A 17,212-nucleotide genomic window follows, 5' to 3' on the forward strand; every position below is an offset into this window, starting at 1 on the left:
CTGAAAACCTTTCACCTGAATTTATAGGAATACACAACCCTGCTGGGCCTCAGGATCTTTTCTGGAATCTCAGCTTCTCAGCCTCCAAGACCTTTTTGATGTGGTCCTAGAGAAATGCCAGGATTTTTCCCAGAAAGTTCATAAACTGGACATTCCCTACCCCATTTGCCTTTTCTGTTAATTTCAGTTGCCTTCTGCCTCAAACCTCCAAGTGGACTTATTTAAGCTCTTGGTACTGCCAGGGGTTTCACTTACATTTCACAGAAAATGTACAAGCCCTTACGCGCACGCAGCTCTCCATCGCAAATCAGACCATAGGGGTGACAGGAAGCAAAGGCGAAGTTACTCATGAACTCATGAGTAACGTGAGGCTTCATGATAAAAACAAAAACGTAAAAACCTCAATTTTGTGCAGTTATGTCAACTCTTCTCAACAGAGAATAGGCGAAGTAAGAAGTGGAGAGGCAAGAACAGGGCGGCCCAGATGCTAAGAGCACTTGCTGGTCTTACAGAGGATCCGAGTTCAGTTCCCAGCAGCCACAACTGCTGATAACTTTATACACCCTTTTCTGGCCCCCACTCGCACCCACACATACACATATGCACACCCGCCACACAAACGATAAGTAAAAGCAAACGATTTTTTTAAAAGAATAACTGAATTTATTTTACATCAAGCAAGCGATACGGCAGTGACAGTGGACAACTGGTATCGATCGTGAACCCATGAGGAACGTGAGGCTTCATGATAAAAACAAAAACGTAAAAACCTCAATTTTGTGCAGTTATGTCGACTCTTCTCAACAGAGAATAGAGACGCCCAGCCTGATGATAGCTTATACACAGAACGGCAACCCCAGCTTTTGAATGCATTTCCCAAATCTTGTCTCCAGGTGGCAGAAGAGTAACATTTGCACAAAGACCAGCCTTACAAGTGAACCGGGCTGGTTTTGCCTATAGAGTGTGCCTTTTCAGTGCCGAAGTCCAAAGCAAAAAGTTAAAGCAAGGTTTTCCAGTCCACTTCACCGATGCACAGAACTGTGAATCGCCTGCCGCGGTGTTTGCCACGTAGGTGTTGCTGAGGAAACTCAAACCTACATAATGAAACTTCAAGTAGAGACTATAGCTGCAGCATGTTACAGACAGAGGGGAGCAACAGAGCCAAAGGTTCCAGGAACACATCTGCACCAGACAGGAAGAGGACCACACAATTCCATCCTGCTGGAAGTGCTATGCCCTTAGAGGCATTTCAGGCCACTGTGTCTCTAAAGCATTCCATACATGCAGGCATTTATTCTGAAAAGCACCCTGGAAAACAAGATGTGGCCTCCTGTGATCATTTGCAATATCAAAGGACTCATTCAACTTTCTCCTCAGCCCTACCCCCTAAAAAGGCCGACCCCATGATCTCAGCACATCTCCATCCCTACATTCCCCCTTAGTCTCCTGTGAACTTTTTTCCTCTCTCTCTTTCTACCTTTTAAAACAACTGCTGTAGAAAAAATACACACTGGAGGTAATCACATTAAGTGAAAGAAGCCAGTACCAGAAAGGTAAAGATTGTACATTTTCTTTCATTTGTGTTTCCTAAATTTTATATAAATGTATATACATATATGTATGTATGTATTATGTATGTATTATGTATGTATACATGCACATATGTAACAATAAAGCTGGGAGCAGAGCAGACTGGTAGAATAGGAGGAAGGCTGAGAAGAGAGAGAGTAGGAGGCATGAAGTGCACAGACTTGACATAGAATATGTGCTTGGTAAGAAGTTTCAAAGACAACTAAAATGTCAAAGGATTTTAGAGTCTACTACATTCCACAGTAAAATGATAGGTTTCCATTATAATTCCCTTTGGCTTTAAAAAGAACTTTTAAATGTATGAAAACCCTCACCCTAAAATTACTTCTTAAGAGTTGTGAAGATGTGCAGGTTCAGACCCATAACATCTTTCATTAATTTAGAGCTGCTCACCCAAAGGACATCTCGGAGCTTTTCAGAGAATCTGGTGCCTATTCTATTCGAACTTAATTAAATTGCTCCAGGAGAGTTTCTGCTAAATTAGTGGACTCCTTTTACACTAGCCCCAGGTACCATCAATTGCACAATGCAATCAAATGACTCGTTGCTATAGCAACCTTTGGTTGCTAATAGTATCAGTAACTCTACCTATTCTGCTTTAAGGGCCTATTAATGTTGTCTTCAAGGCCAACCTAGAAGGAAGAATTACCTCTCTACATCAGACTTACCAAACTTGATAAACATGTTTTTTTTAAAAAAAAAAAAAAATTGCCAAACTATAATAAAAACAAAAGATAATCTCCAGTATTTATGTTCACTAATGACACAGCACCAACAAACAGGGACTCTTATCCCAGGGTTAAGTAGCTGTAAGATTAATATCAGTGTCTCATTAAGAAGATTTGCCTGGAGAAAAGCTTACCACCATGTACAGGCTTCCTACATCTTCTTGCAAGATGGATCCAGAGTCTAGACTTAAGCAACCAAAGTGAGCCAGAACTCTCTCAACTGCCCTGTGGCCTAACCACAAGGACCCTCCCTCCAGAAAGGAAGGAGGAGGAGGAGAAAAGTTCTCAGCAGAACCAGGCAGTCCACCAGCCTTCTACTCTCCCATTGTCCTGTCTGCTGGCCACACCTGAGAGCAGCACAGAAGTGTTGTGCACATAGCTGCAAGCTGGTGGTACTATCTGTGTGCTCTGCCTCCCTAAGAAATAACCAAACAGCACCCTAACAGTGCTTATCCCCACCGGACAACCTCTCTAGCAACACACTCATTCACACATGATTCAGTGTCCTCTTGGGTGAGCATCACATGCCTGTAATCCCAGCAATGGAGATGCTGAAGCAGGGGGCCGTGTAGTACCTTCCAGGGCAGCCTGACAAATGGTCTTTGAATGTCTCTTTCTGCTTGTAGGCAGTGAATGCATTCTGGAATCAGACTTGGGGCTGGGATCAAACTGGTTGGGAACCAGTGATTGTATCCCCTGCCTGTTACATACAAGGTGGGGACCAACACATGTTTCTCTTCCACACACCTACATCTGGTGCCCAAAACACATCCATCTGATGGGATTCGGTGGTAGGCCACCTCTGCAAGCAGAGAGAGAGAGAGAGAGAGAGAGAGAGAGAGAGAGAGAGAGAGAGAGAGAGAAGCAAAGTTGCTTACTTTATTGAACTGATGACTCAAACACCTGCAGTTCTGGCAGTACTTTATTACTGTGCTATTCTCACCTGTGTAGCTCAGCCGACCTCTTTTCCCCTCTTGTTCTGCACTAACATTTCACTACTGATCCATTTGCTTCCTTGTTTTGCTTTGTGTTTTGCCCCAATGTGAACGTGCCGCTCTCAGCTAATGTGGCGAAGGAGACGCTCTTAAATCACAATCTATTAGAACACTTGAACTTCTGAGATTCTCTGCTACGGAGAACACTCATGTTGCTGGCCCAGCACCACACGAGGTGGCGGGAACAATGGAACAGTTATCCACAAAAATCCCAATGAGTCCTTTCTTCCAAGAGCCCAAACATTACAGGCAATCCCATTGGCTCAAGTCATCCCCAGAGAGCTACAGCAGCAGAGAGGCCACTGAGGAACCTTGCCCTCGGACACCTCCCCATGTGCTGCCTTGGGGTCATTTTATTTTCATATTTAGGATCATTCAGAATGTGATTTTTTTTGTGTGTGTGTTTTCGAGACAGGGTTTCTCTGTGTAGCCCTGGCTGTCCTGGAACTCACTCTGTAGACCAGGCTGGCCTCGAATATTTTTTTTATCTAAATTACTCTTAATACTTTTTTTTTTTCTGAGCCACAACGGTAATTGTTTAAGAAAACTTGAAAAAAAAAATATATCAATACAATCACCACCCAAGGAAAATATACCAATTATTAATGTAGACTATGCTTATCTAGCCTTGCTGGAGTGTAATGCACACACCACACCACACCACACCACACCACACCACACCACACCACGCGTCCACTTCAGATACAGAGTGTATCGGGTTTAGTGTAGTCCAAGGTGTCCATCACCCACTGTCAACTTTAGAATATCCTCATACCAGCCTGAGGCCACACCCCCATGCGCAGTCACCCCCATGGCTCCTCAGCTGCCCTCTGACTCTGACCTCCCTCCCATAGCTGAGCCTGGTCACCACTGCCTTATTTTCTCTTGGTGGTTTAGCCCACGTGGGATATTTTATTCGGCTGGGATCGTGTGGCTTTTGTAATGGGCCTTATTAACAGCACCATGTCTTCAAGTACGATAGCGGCACTTCTTTGATTTCTTTTTACCTTTTTATTGATTCTTTGTGAATTTCACATCATGTAACCCAGTCCTGATCATCCCCTTCTGCCTCATACCCACCCTTTGCTCTTTCAGCCTCCCGACAAAAATCACACACACACACACACACACACACACACAGAGCACAGAAAGCATCTCATTGTGGAAGCTGTAGTATGTCACAGTGTGTCCCACAGTCTATCCCTCTGTCCACACATCTTCTCTTGCAAATGTTCGTTGTAATGAGCCACGGGTCTGGTTCCAGCTCTGTGGCTTCTGTGGCATCATCAATATCAGATTCTCACCTGGGCTCCTCCCAGTTATCCTGTTGTTGGCCTGTGTCGTGGAGATCCTGCAACTTTGGAAAACTAGGACAGGCCCTTTCAGATGTCCTAACTCATTGGTCAATGACATGAATTTGGAGGTGGGCCAGTTCAGAGCCCTGAATCTGGGCCTGAGTGGTAGCTGAGCTGGTCAGCCCACTGGCTCTCCCTTATCCACACCACTAGGGTGAGCTCTCCAGCACTGATGGCTACCTGATGCCTCTATCAGCAGGAGGCATGGTTAGCTCTCCTGTTGTCATGCCCTCTGAGCTGGCTCAACCATACTCACACCTTCAGAGCCAGCTCCACAGTGCTGTCCAATCAAGGTGTGGGGTCCCACTCTCCCAAGCCCTCCACACTGTGAGTGGCTGGGCCAGCTCTCTCTCCCGCTATCACAAGCTCAGGGCTATGTCACTCCTACCTTTGCCCTCAGAGCCAGCTCCACTGTGTTGCCCAGGTAAAGTGCAGGGTCCTCTCTTCCAAGTGTTACACCCAGTGAGGGGGCAGAACTAGGTCTCCCACTCTTATGACCCCAGGGCCAGCTCTCCTGACTGCCTCAGGTGTCAAGGAGGCGGGGGGGTCAGGGTTAGAGGGCATCATCCTTCACCCACATCACTTCAGAGCAGATAAATGGCAGGGCCAGCTCTCCCCTGCTTTCACCCTTTGGGCTGCTTCACTTGCACCTCCTCCACCAGGGCCAGCTCTCCCAAGTGCTGCAGTGGTAAGGGACAAGGAGAGCTCTCCTGAGCTCATGAGCCTGTGGGCAGCCTTCCTGGCTGCAGAAGGTAGTGAGAGGCGGGATATGGGGGCATCACCTCTATAATTGTACCACCCCATGGCAAATGAGTGGTGGAGCCAGCTCTCCCACACTCACACCCTCTGGTCAGGCTCACCCATACCCCAGCCCGCCAGGGCCAGCTTCAGTGTGCTGCCTGAGCAAGGAGCAGGGCCCACTCTCCTAAGTGCTGCTGCTGATAAAAGATGGGTCTAGTTCTCCAGAGCACTGCATCCAGGGAGGGGAGGGACCAGTTATACACAACCCCTGGACATCCATGTGGTCCCTGATGGCTGCCCAAACTCCTAGGGACAATAGGGACATCTCCATGGTCTCAGGGACATCTCCATGGTTCAACTCCATGAACCCTGGACATTGATACCAACCCCTGTTGCTGTGTAGCTACAAGCTCAGTCATGGCCCTTAGCAGGAGCTCTGGTGATGACCTCACCATGGCCCAGGAGGCAGGGCTGACCACTCACAACGGACTCCTCCTCTTCACTCCTGAGTTTCCAGTTCCATCTCTCTTCATAATGCCCAAGCCGCTCCACTTCTCGTTCTCTCCCACCTGACCACCACGTCCTTGTACATTGTGGTGGCTCCAGGTACAGGCTGGCCATGCAGCTGGCAAGCTCCTGGGTAACATTTTCCATCCACATTGGAAAATGCAGTGACAACCAGGCGGTGGTGGCACAGGCCAGGCGGTGGTGGCACACACCTTTAATCCCAGCACTTGGGAGGTAGAGACAGGCGGATTTCTGAGTTCGAGGCCAGCCTGGTCTACAGAGTGAGTTCCAGGACAGCCAGGGCTACACAGAGAAACCCTGTCTCGAAAAACCAAAAAAAAAAAAAAAAAAAAAAAAAAAGGAAAATGCGGTGTGACAGCAAGCAGATGTCTATGGCCCTCCTCTGCCATGCTCTGGAGGGCAGCTCTGTGGGTGGCATGGTGGTCCACAGGTTTCTGTCTTTCTTCTTCTTGCTGCGCTGTGCTGACTCGATTTGATTTGATTTTTATGAGTCCTAGGCATAAGACAGCTTTGTCCATCAAGCCAGGCATCAAGCTAGGATGAACAATGAACTGTCATCTGCTCTGCCCCTGACTGATATAAGAACAACACCAACAACAGGTCTCTCTCTGTCCAGGGGTGACTTCTTTATTTTTTAATGATTAAAATACTTTAGAGGTTACGGAGAGATGGCTCAGTGGTGACGAATGCTGGGTGATCTCCCAGAGAACCTGAGTTTAATTCCCAGGACCCATGTCAATCAGCTCACAACAATCTGCAACTCCAGTTTTATTAAATGAAAAAAAAAAAATCCCAACTACACAATTATTCTTAATATAGATATTCCAAATAATCTCAAATTAAATAAAACAGGGTTATCTGCTACAAAAAAAAAAAGGGCTATATATGAAATATGGAAGAATTTAAACCTCCAGGCGTAAATGCAACCCCAATATTTCTAAAGTATCAAGCATTGAGGGGGACAGTGTCAAACATTTAAGGAAGAGTTCTGGATATGAGCACGTCTCACCTAAAACTTAACCAAAATCACAGTTCATGATTTTTCTAATGTTTAATTTTTACTTTTGCATATATGTGTGTGTGTGCTGTATGTATGTGAATGTTCTTATATGTTCTCAAGTGCAGAGGCATGTGTATGGCAGAGGCTCAGATGTCTGTCACTGTGCACTTTGCTGAGTCAGTATCTCTCACTGAACCCAGAGCTGGCTGTTAAAATACTCTTGCTAGCGCTTGCCCCAACAAGCCCCTGCCTCTACCTCGCAAGCGCTGGGTTACAGGCAAGCCTCTACACTGGCCCCACTTTTAATGTTGGTTCTGAGAATCTAAATTCTGGTTCTCAAACTTAGAAAGCACAAGCCACGTCCTTGACTCAACTTTAAAGGCCACTTTATGAAGAAAAAAATTGAATGGTAATAAATGCCATGAGCAACCCTCCTCCCCAAAGGTACTTTTGAGTTTAGCTTCAAAACTGACTGGCATTATGAAATATTTAGGCAAACATTTGGAATCATTGTGAAAACATTTGATGCTCCAATCTTCAGGAAAATTTATCTGGTAGAAACTAATAAGGCAACTGATATTTATGTAGAATGGAAATTTTTAAGAAATAATTTTAAACTTAGTTATCACACAAAATACTGCACAAAGTGTGTGCAGACACGTGCCCTCTTTCCTCTGGAGTCTATGTCACATGATGATTCTGTTCATTATATCTCTTATGAACTTTTACATCCATGCACAGTCTATCTTAGGCTCTCAAGAGTGAAACATTCAAACACGGGTTGAGGGAGAGAACCTCAGACTCAAAATTTGGTTGGAATCAACTCACCAATCACCAACACGCACAGGCTTTTGAAAAGCCGTTATATTTCAAAGTAAAATTAGGGCATGTTTTTTTCCTAATTTAATCTACTACTTAAATAAGATGGAGTAAGCCATCTTTCAAGGAGATAAACAAGATATAAATTTAGTTTAGAACTGCTTTTATGTCCCCTGACTTCACTTAGTCGCTACTTCAAGAAACAAATTCTTGGGCTAAGCTGGGGTTGGTCTGGTGCTGTTGCGTATTCAAATGCTAAATTCTGTCCCCAAAGATCTGGTTGTCCCAAGATAAAAGAATTTTTACAGGCACACCAGCTTTTGTTGTGCAAACCTCACTCCCAAATTAATTAATCCATAAAAGGCTAAAGCCTGTGACTGACTGGGGCAGAGAGAGAGAAAGGCAGGACTTGAGAATCAAGCGAGGGGTCTCAGGAGGGAAGGTGGAAGGACACAGAGAAGAGGCCGCCATGAGAGGAGATGGACCATGAGCCCATGGCCAGGAGAAACAGCAAGTAACGAGAAACATATAGCTGGGATGCAAGTTAGAATAGCTCAAAACCTGCCCAATCTAACCTTACAGCCTGTAAAGAAAATACCAGGGCTGTGTGTCTTTTATACCAGCTAGTTAGAATATAAAAATGTCATTTATAGAGCTACACTTTTAGGATAAGCTATCGAAATCTATTAGCCCTTAACTAAGTTCTACACTTGTCCCAACCCTGCTAATTTGATCCATTTGGAATAAAGACTCCAAACTAAGAGGCAAGCAAATTGGAGGTGAGTGGGGGTGGGGGGAGAGGGAAGCTAGCCTGTGAGCTACAGAAAGCGGCCTAACCAGATGGTCGGTAAAACTCCCTGCAGCTCAAACCACCCACCCCACTCGGTCCTGTGATAGAATGGAAGGTGAGAAGACTTTTCACTTACGTATGGGGAAAAGCTAGCATTGTTCTAATAAGTGTACAAAATGAGCATGCTCACAGGCTGACACCCTATCTTTATCTTTGGATCTTTGTTGATGAAAGTAATATCTTTTTAGGGAAAATGGAGTGGCGAGCTAAATCTGTAAGGACAACCTAGCAAAGGATGAGCTTCCCGTAGGATGAAAGAAGTAGCAGCAAACCACATTCTGGCTTAGAGGAACATTTTTTTTTTTTTTGCATCTCTGTGTAATTTGTAAACTTTATTTTAGGAACCTCCACACTTATTTTTAGGTTGGCTGCACCATTTGTACCACGTCCCCAAGTGGAGATGTGCTCGTGTTCCCTACATCCATGCCAGCATCTGTCATGGTACCCACAGATCAATACACCTCGAAACTCTCATGAGGAGCTTCTGTCTGCACTAGATGATGATTAACATCCTGGTCCACAATTGGCCAAGATGCAGGGACCAAGAGACTGCAGAACACTCAGCCCTGAAACATGTAAATATACCACATGCATCCCTCCCAAGCCCTAAGGATCATTGTGGAAGAAGAGGCAGAGAGTGTAAGAGAGAGATGTGGGTGATGACTACAAGGAAATGTTTTCTTCTGGACACAGGAAGACACTATGCATATGAACTCACAGTGGTTGGGACAGCAAGCATCAGACAAAATCCCAGCATGCAGTGGGGCATTGGGCATATAATCCAATCCCTAACTGTGGAGCTATTGGCGATTGTTAGGTGCTAGGCTGGGAGGGAGAGACAGACAGACAGACAGACAGACACACACACACAAACACACACACACAAACACACACACAAACACACACACACACACACACACACACAGAGAGAGAGAGAGAGAGAGAGAGAGAGAGAGAGAGAGAGAGTTTTCTTAACGAATATAGACCCTGGTTAGTTGATCACACTCAAGTGAAAGACTACAAACCCAAGAATAATTGGGCAGAACAGACTAGTCTTGAAGGATTAAAAAAAAATAGGGCACAAAGTTGGAAGGGTAGAGAGGGGTTAAATCTGAGAAGAGTTGGGGAGGTGGGGTGAATATAATCAAAACAAATTGTATGAACTAACAAATTATCAGGGAACTAACAAATTATCTTCATTGACACAGGCTTATACTATTTATATGTATACAATGTATCAGAGAAATGTGTATTTCCACCATGCCTTAGATTTCAGAGCCTATAAATGCCTCTGTTCTAGTCCTTAAAATATCTAAGGTGTTATAAACTAGAGTCACCCTGCTGTGCTACAGAACGGTATGTTCCTTTTACATGTCGGGATGTTGGCACTTGTCATCCAAATTCCCCATAATATCTCCATCCTCTCCCCAACCTCCCCTCTTCTCAGCCTCCAGCAACCATTTTTCGACTCTCCTCCTCCTCTTCCTCCTTCCCCTCCTCCCTCTCCTCATCTTCTTCCTCCTCTTACTCCTCTTACTCCTCTTCCTCCTCCCCTTCCCCCTTCTTCTCTTCTTTTTTCTTTTCTTTTCTTTTTAAAAAAAATTTTCAGGACACACTTTCTCTGTATAACCCTGAGTCTGTAGATCAGGCTGGCCTCAAGCTCACAAAGATCCCTGATCCCTGATCCCTGATCCCTGATCCCTGATCCCTGATCCCTGATCCCTGCCCCTGCCCCTGCCCCTGCCCCTGCCCCTGCCCCTGCCCCTGCCCCTGCCCCTGCCCCTGCCCCTGCCCCTGCCCCTGCCCCTGCCCCTGCCCCTGCCCCTGCCCCTGCCCCTGCCCCTGCCCCTGCCCCTGCCCCTGCCCCTGCCCCTGCCCCTGCCCCTGCCCCTGCCCCTGCCCCTGCCCCTGCCCCTGCCCCTGCCCCTGCCCCTGCCCCTGCCCCTGCCCCTGCCCCTGCCCCTGCCCCTGCCCCTGCCCCTGCCCCTGCCCCTGCCCCTGCCCCTGCCCCTGCCCCTGCCCCTGCCCCTGCCCCTGCCCCTGCCCCTGCCCCTGCCCCTGCCCCTGCCCCTGCCCCTGCCCCTGCCCCTGCCCCATTTCACTACTCAGCTTCCCTAACTTCTTAGTGACTGACACTCATCAGGGCTTAGATACTCCAAACTAGGGGAGGAGGTGGTTGTATCTCCGACTGAGTTGTCATCTCAAAAAACAGCTTCCTTGGTGATAGACACTCTTTGCCCCCAACATCTCATCTCCCGGCTGTCCCAGCTTAAAGGACTCACATCTTGATACACTTGTACCGCATGCAACCATTCTAAAAAGCCCCAAGTTACAATATTTAAAATAAAACATCTTAGGGAGAAAACTCTGTGTGGATAACAACCCTCTGGCTCTACCAACACTGACTCACAGGGAACACTCAAACATGGAGACCAGCCCACTTGTTCCTCCACAAAGTACATGCCTCACATTCGAGCAGAATCCACTCACTTCCAATCGCTGGCACACACATGGCATGCCCTGGTATCTCATAATATATACTTAAATCCCCACTTACACTTTGGTATAGGCTGCAGCTACTTAACCTACACTTAGAACCAGGCACCAGGCCCTAGGCCACAACTATACGAGATGTTGAGCAAAGTGCCCCGCCTTCACTCCCCTCCACCCTCCACCATTGCCAGAAAGGCAAACAGGGCTGAGTAGCTTTCATAATGCTAAAAAGCCAGTTCATGGCAGGGCTGAGTCCTGGGCTGTCTGCTTGCTGCCTGGCAGCCAGAACGAGTCTGAGCATGTAAGCCACAAATTTCCCAGGGACAAAAACTTGAGATTACCATTTCCAGGCAATGATCCTGATGTTACACTTTTTCCATCACACAAACACCAGAGAAGATTCTAGACTAGCCGCGTGAACAAGCAATAAATAGATTCTCTTGTCTGGGAGTGGCTGGGATATTGCAGTGCAAAGGGAAAACTGATGGATAACTGACTGACTTCTGGCTGCCTGAACAAGATGTGCTATTTAAGTCAAATCTCTGTCGAGCTACTAATCACAGAGAAAAGTCAACTCTTAACACTTAGAAATGTCCCTTCCCCATGACCACGAGTGTATATGCTCCATGAGCACACACAACTTTCTCCAGTTCACACCGACATGCTCAATGCCTAAAACAGGGCCTGGCATACAGCAAGTCCTCAGAAATGCTGGAGGAAATTACTGAGAATAAAGATCAGAGCTGGGCTCTCATCGCTTGCTTTTGGTCACTCCTGAATCTTCAGGCCTACAATAGTGCAAAGTACAGAGTAGGCACAAAACGCACAGTTACAGACTATGCAAGGAGAGAAGCCACGGGACCCATGCTCAGGCAGTGTCTTGTGTTGGGTTCTTGGCCTCCCATCAGATCCACATAGGCCAACAACTAAGCCTGCCCAGCTCCAAAAGAAATGTTTTTTGCCCTGTTGCAACACATGTTCCAATCCTCATTCCCCGTTTCCTTGTGAAGGAAACTCTGGAGGTCAATACTAAAGGGAGAAGCTATTAAAATAAATAAATAAATAAGTTTAAGTTCAGCCTGGTCTACCTGAGACCTTCTCTCAGGGAATTAGGAAAATAAAACAAAAGAAAAATCCAAAGAGTAAGAGAACAGTAAGAGTAAGACTAAGAAGGCAAGTGAGAAAATGAAGCTTATTTCTTTTTTAGTGGTCTGGGGCCTGTGATGGTTTGAATGAAAATGGCCCCCAGAGGCTGCCGTATTTGAATGCTTAGTCACCAGGAAGTAGAACTCTTTGAAAGGATTAGAAGGATTTGAATGTGTGGCCTTCTTGGAGGAGGTGTCACTGGGGTTGGCTGTGGGATTTGTAGTGTTCAAAGCCCATGTCAGGCCCAGATCTCTCTCTCTCTCTCTCTCTCTCTCTTCTCTCCTCTCTCTCCTCTCTCTCCCTCCCTCCCTCCCTCCCTTCTCTCTCCCTTACCCCCCATAGATCAGCATGTAGCTCTCAGGTACGCTGGGTACCACCATGCTCCACACCTTCATGGACTAACCCTCTGAAGCTGTAACCAAGCTCCCAGTTACAATGCTTTCTTTGATAAGAGTTGCCTTGGTCATGGTGTCTCTTCACAGCAATAGAACAGTGACTAGACAGGGCCATTTAATTTGTTCAGAATAACTTCCCAAATTATTCTTCAGACACAATAACACTCAAGAAATCATAAAGCCACAATTGGTTCACAATAATAATAATAAAATAATAATAATAATAATAATAATAATAATAATGAAATCATTTATCACATGCACAAAGACGGCAAATTTAATTCCAGGCTAAAGTTATTATAGTTCTTCACTCTACGACAGCTTCAGACGCCAGTTTAAAGTCTCCACCCTGATTATTACCACAGCAGGAGGAGAGCAGCACAATCTGTCTAGTCTCTAATGCACGCAGAGATGTTCAGTTTAGCATTAAGAGGAAATAAAAGAGAACACTTTTATCTTCAGGATGCCCTTTCTTCCAGTTGAGTCTTGGTGGGCACTGGAGAGGAAGAAACCCAAGTACCTTCACGTTAGTCAAACACTGCCCTCTGCTGGAAGATGCAAACAACTGCTAACGTTCCTTCAATGCATTGTCTAGAAAATCTACAGCATCTGCCTTTTAGTTATGTAGATCTAGCAAACTTGGGGCGCTTGCCAAACTCTTTGGGTTTGGTACCTTTAGTCCTGTTCACTTGGTTGCCCCATAGGTCCATCAAACTCATCCTGTTTAAACTGAGTACATTGTGTGTCATAGTCCTGCCTTCTAGCCCACCCAGACACACACCCCAGGCCTGTTTTTCCTTCCCACAACACTCATCTCTTTCCCCACAACATTCATCTATTCCCACCTCACCCAAGACAATACTCTTTTAGCCCCTCGTTGCCCTAGACAACATTCATCTATCCCTAACTCACCCCTCACCAAGTTATAGCCCTTCCGAAGCCCTCTGGCCAGTCCCCTGGCTTCCGTTTGGCAGCTCCCAGAATTCTCTGGGAAAAGTTACAGCCCCCTCCCCTGGCTTTTCTAAAATCCCTGCCAATCTGGCTGCCCTCAAGCCTGTGTTCCTGGTATTTCTACTACCACACATGGGTGTGCAGATGAGAAAATGACCTATATTCTATCCCATTCATCTCCAGTATCTGGTATTCCCTTCTCTCCTTTAGATCCCACATCTGGGGTCAAATCTTCCATGAAGCCTGCCTTGATTCTGCCACTGCCATGGGCTACAACATGCTTGGGGCAAGTTTTGCAAATGGAGCGCTTGTCTTACTCGGCCAGAGAGCTTGTTTTCCTGTCCAGCCACAAATGCCAGTCCCCTCGGCTCCGGAACCCCAAACTCTAGTGTTTATTTAGACTTCATTTTTATTCTCAAGTAGTTTGAAGGTGGACAATAAGGGAAGAAAGATGCATGAGACGACATAATCCCTATAAAACTTCAGAGGTTGACTCTTAAAAGGGGGTGGATCGTAAGAAATCGAGGTGATTGAAAGATGTGGCGAGCACTCAGAGCTGGCAGGTCAGAAACTTTCCTCCAAGTATGTCTATCAGGGAAGTAAGAAACCTGATCAGCTACGGTTACAGCAGAAAAAAAAAAAAAAAAAAAAATGGGCCAAGTGCTTAGAGGGAGCCAGCGTTCCTGATAAGACCAGAAAGAAGTTTCTTATATGATCTTCAAAGAGAAAAACATAACATTACCTAGACTACTTCCTTGGGCAGGCAGAGCAGCAGTAGTCACAGAACACAGCGGAGGCAACTCCAGCCCCAGGAAGCAGCAGGGGCAGGAATCTCAGTTGCTCAGGCTTAACCCAGGAGCAGGTGTAGTGTGCGTGGATGACACACAGACCCCAACAACTCCTCATAAATACTCTTTCTCCGAGGCTTCTTTTCAGCCAACGCAGAGGCAAAGGACCTAATTTTACACTAGCTGTCAAATACTTGGAATGCAGCTACCCTGGGCTGCTAATTAAATGCAGACTCAAAGTACTAACCAGCTGTTAACACTCATGGCAGAGAAACAAGGATCTGGCTGCCTCTGTCCCTGACTCCAGCATCTCCACCCCATGAGACTGGCATTCTTCATATCCTCTGATACTTCATGAAGTCCCATCATTATCCCCAAATCAAATAGGTAATTAATTCAACGCCACAGACACATGGATATTTATTTATATCTACACATAATTTCAAAATAAAGATGTCAATATAACACCCTAGCTAAGACATATAGCAAAAGGAAACTGAGAATAATATCATTTGTACTTTCACATTGACAGTGTTTTCCTGTGCCACTGGGAAGCAGCGGGTATGGCCCCGCATTACCTCATGGCCATGCGCCTCAACAAGGGCCACATGCGGAAGGAGAACATCAGGTGAGGCAAACACCTCACCAAGCACATCAATTCCCAGTGGGGCGGGAGGTGCCTGGCTTTTCCTGCCCTCTGAACAATGTGCTGTGGAGGCGTGCGAGGACAAGCATGCTCAAGTTCATCAAGAAGAGGGTGGGCACGCACATCCACACCAAGGGGAAGGGGTAGGAGATGAGCTGTGTGCTAGCAGCCATGAGGAAGACCTCGGCCAAGAAGGACTGGCCTCCCTACTCCGCAGCCCACCCCAATAAACACTTATACTACAAAAACAAAGGACCCAATGGCCCCCTGTGTACACGATGATTAGATTTGTGTAGCGCCTGGATTTAGAGTGAAGTTAAGATTCTATTTCACACAAGAAGCACAATAATATGCAAAAAGCCAAGAATGCTTCCTACAATAAAAACATGCTTAGTATTTGACTTACTATGGGAATAATTTGTATAGGGAAAATGTGTGAACTACAGTAAAGCTTTTATATCAACCCCCTCCCCCCCCCCCAAAAAAAAAACGCCCAGACATGCTGAATAGAATTAGGAGCAAATGGTACTCCTGCTGGCAAGCTGAGCACTCTGGAAAAGCGTGGCTGACTGATTCCTTGTGCCTTATGTGGAGTAGAATAATAACATGGTGTTATAAAATCATCTCGCAGTAGGACCCCCACCATTAGCAGAACTGCATTCAACCTTGGTATAAGTTCTGTAGGACCAAGGTTTTCAGGACCATTCTGGACCCTGGTAAACACCCCTGATGCATCACACCTCATCTCTAAATGATAGCAATACTGTCTACTCCTTGTGACAACAAAGACGCTTTTGTGCCTTTGGAAGCATCCAAGCCCATGGGAGGAGTTATACAAAGCTTGACTGAGCAGAGGCTTGTCTCAAAGTGTGAACAAAGCTAACTTTGGAAGGAGGAAACCAGGGGCATTTGGGAGACACCAGTAAAGGCTGTGCTGAGACAGCTCTGAAGATCTGGACCACAAGCACCTGGTCCAGGGCCAGCAATGGCACCACGTAAATGCTGGCTGAGTAAGAAGCAAACAAAATCGGGTACAGTGCATATACCCCACGCCCCAGATCTTGCCTCTACACTTCATATTTCCTGCTATGCTCTTTGCTGCACACACTGACAGACTGGTTATAACCCTGCATTTTCTGGGTTCCTTACATAAGGTAGAAACAGACATACCTTCTTCAGTTTCTGTAGCTCCAGAAGGCATGGTTGCTCTCTCTGTCTTGGCTTCTTGCTCAAGAGCCTACAAGATAAAGTGGGGGAAATTGTTGAAAACCATTTTGGGCTCCAGGTATGTAAAAGAAAGATAAAAGCATCACAGAGCTTAGAACTGGGAGAGCTGACAAAGAGGCACGTGGGGGGAGAGGGGTAAGCCCTGAGAGAGGAACTCACAGCCAGTGTCCCAGGAGGACAAAGGGAGCTGGTCAGGGGCAAAAACCCTGCCACAAACCCTTGCTTTTTCTGCAGTTTATAACCACAAGTTTTTCAGAAGTGCCATGTCTGAACCAGCACAGACAGGATCTTGAGACAAAAAGGGAGAACTGGGTGTGTGTGCACCTGTCATACTGGAGGATTCTATATCCCACATCATACGCATGTGATAGGAGAGGACCAGATGAGGAGACAGGACCACAGTCAGGGCATACACAGAGTGACTGCAGATCAAAATGTATGCAGGCTAGCACAGGCTGTCCCTGGCTGGATCCAAGTTGCTAAGCCCTCTCAAGGCCACAGGAAAAAGCTTCCCTCTTGTGACCGTAATGATTTCCTTTTGAGAGTCCCTTGGCCCGTGGAAAATAGGAAGAAATATAGAATGATATGTTAATGTGCTGAACTGCTAAGTGGCCAAAAATGGTATCAGCACAGGTTCTGCAATAAACCTTCAGCCTCCCTGGGTGGAAAAAAAGTCACACAACTAACATAGTTGCTGAATCCTACCAGGCATTCTATTAGGCTGGTGAATGGGATGCCTCATTTACTGACGATCTCAGAGAATCCTAAGGTCAGAGTGCGTACCCAACATACAACACCACAAAGGGCAGTGGGCACTATGTGTCTAGGCAGCCACCATGGGCTACCCCTGTCAGTGTCCCCGTATAAGACATGTTTTTCCCTCTTCTGGGACCCACACATTAGGAAAGGACTAGACTAAGTCTACAATGGGTATTACTATGGAAGTGTTCAATTTTATTA

The 17,212-nt window shown here is 46.2% G+C and overlaps 1 protein-coding gene and 1 non-coding gene across 4 annotated transcripts in view; both read right to left on the reverse strand.

The window, feature by feature from the left end:
- The window catches only part of Arhgef28 (Rho guanine nucleotide exchange factor 28), a 282,901-nt gene that overhangs the window by 122,914 nt on the left and 142,775 nt on the right, over positions 1–17,212 (reverse strand). For all 3 annotated transcript variants that reach the window (XM_076927245.1, XM_076927246.1, XM_076927247.1), the window contains one exon: positions 16,196–16,262. In XM_076927245.1, the coding sequence (XP_076783360.1) occupies positions 16,196–16,262 (67 nt within the window). The remainder of the gene's footprint in view (positions 1–16,195; positions 16,263–17,212) is intronic.
- On the reverse strand, positions 6,422–6,561 carry LOC143440515 (small nucleolar RNA SNORA48). The gene has a single exon (XR_013108166.1). It is a non-coding gene; the product is annotated as a small nucleolar RNA SNORA48 (small nucleolar RNA).

This window comes from Arvicanthis niloticus, chromosome 29 (genome assembly GCF_011762505.2).
Source record: "Arvicanthis niloticus isolate mArvNil1 chromosome 29, mArvNil1.pat.X, whole genome shotgun sequence".
NCBI lineage: Eukaryota > Metazoa > Chordata > Mammalia > Rodentia > Muridae > Arvicanthis > Arvicanthis niloticus.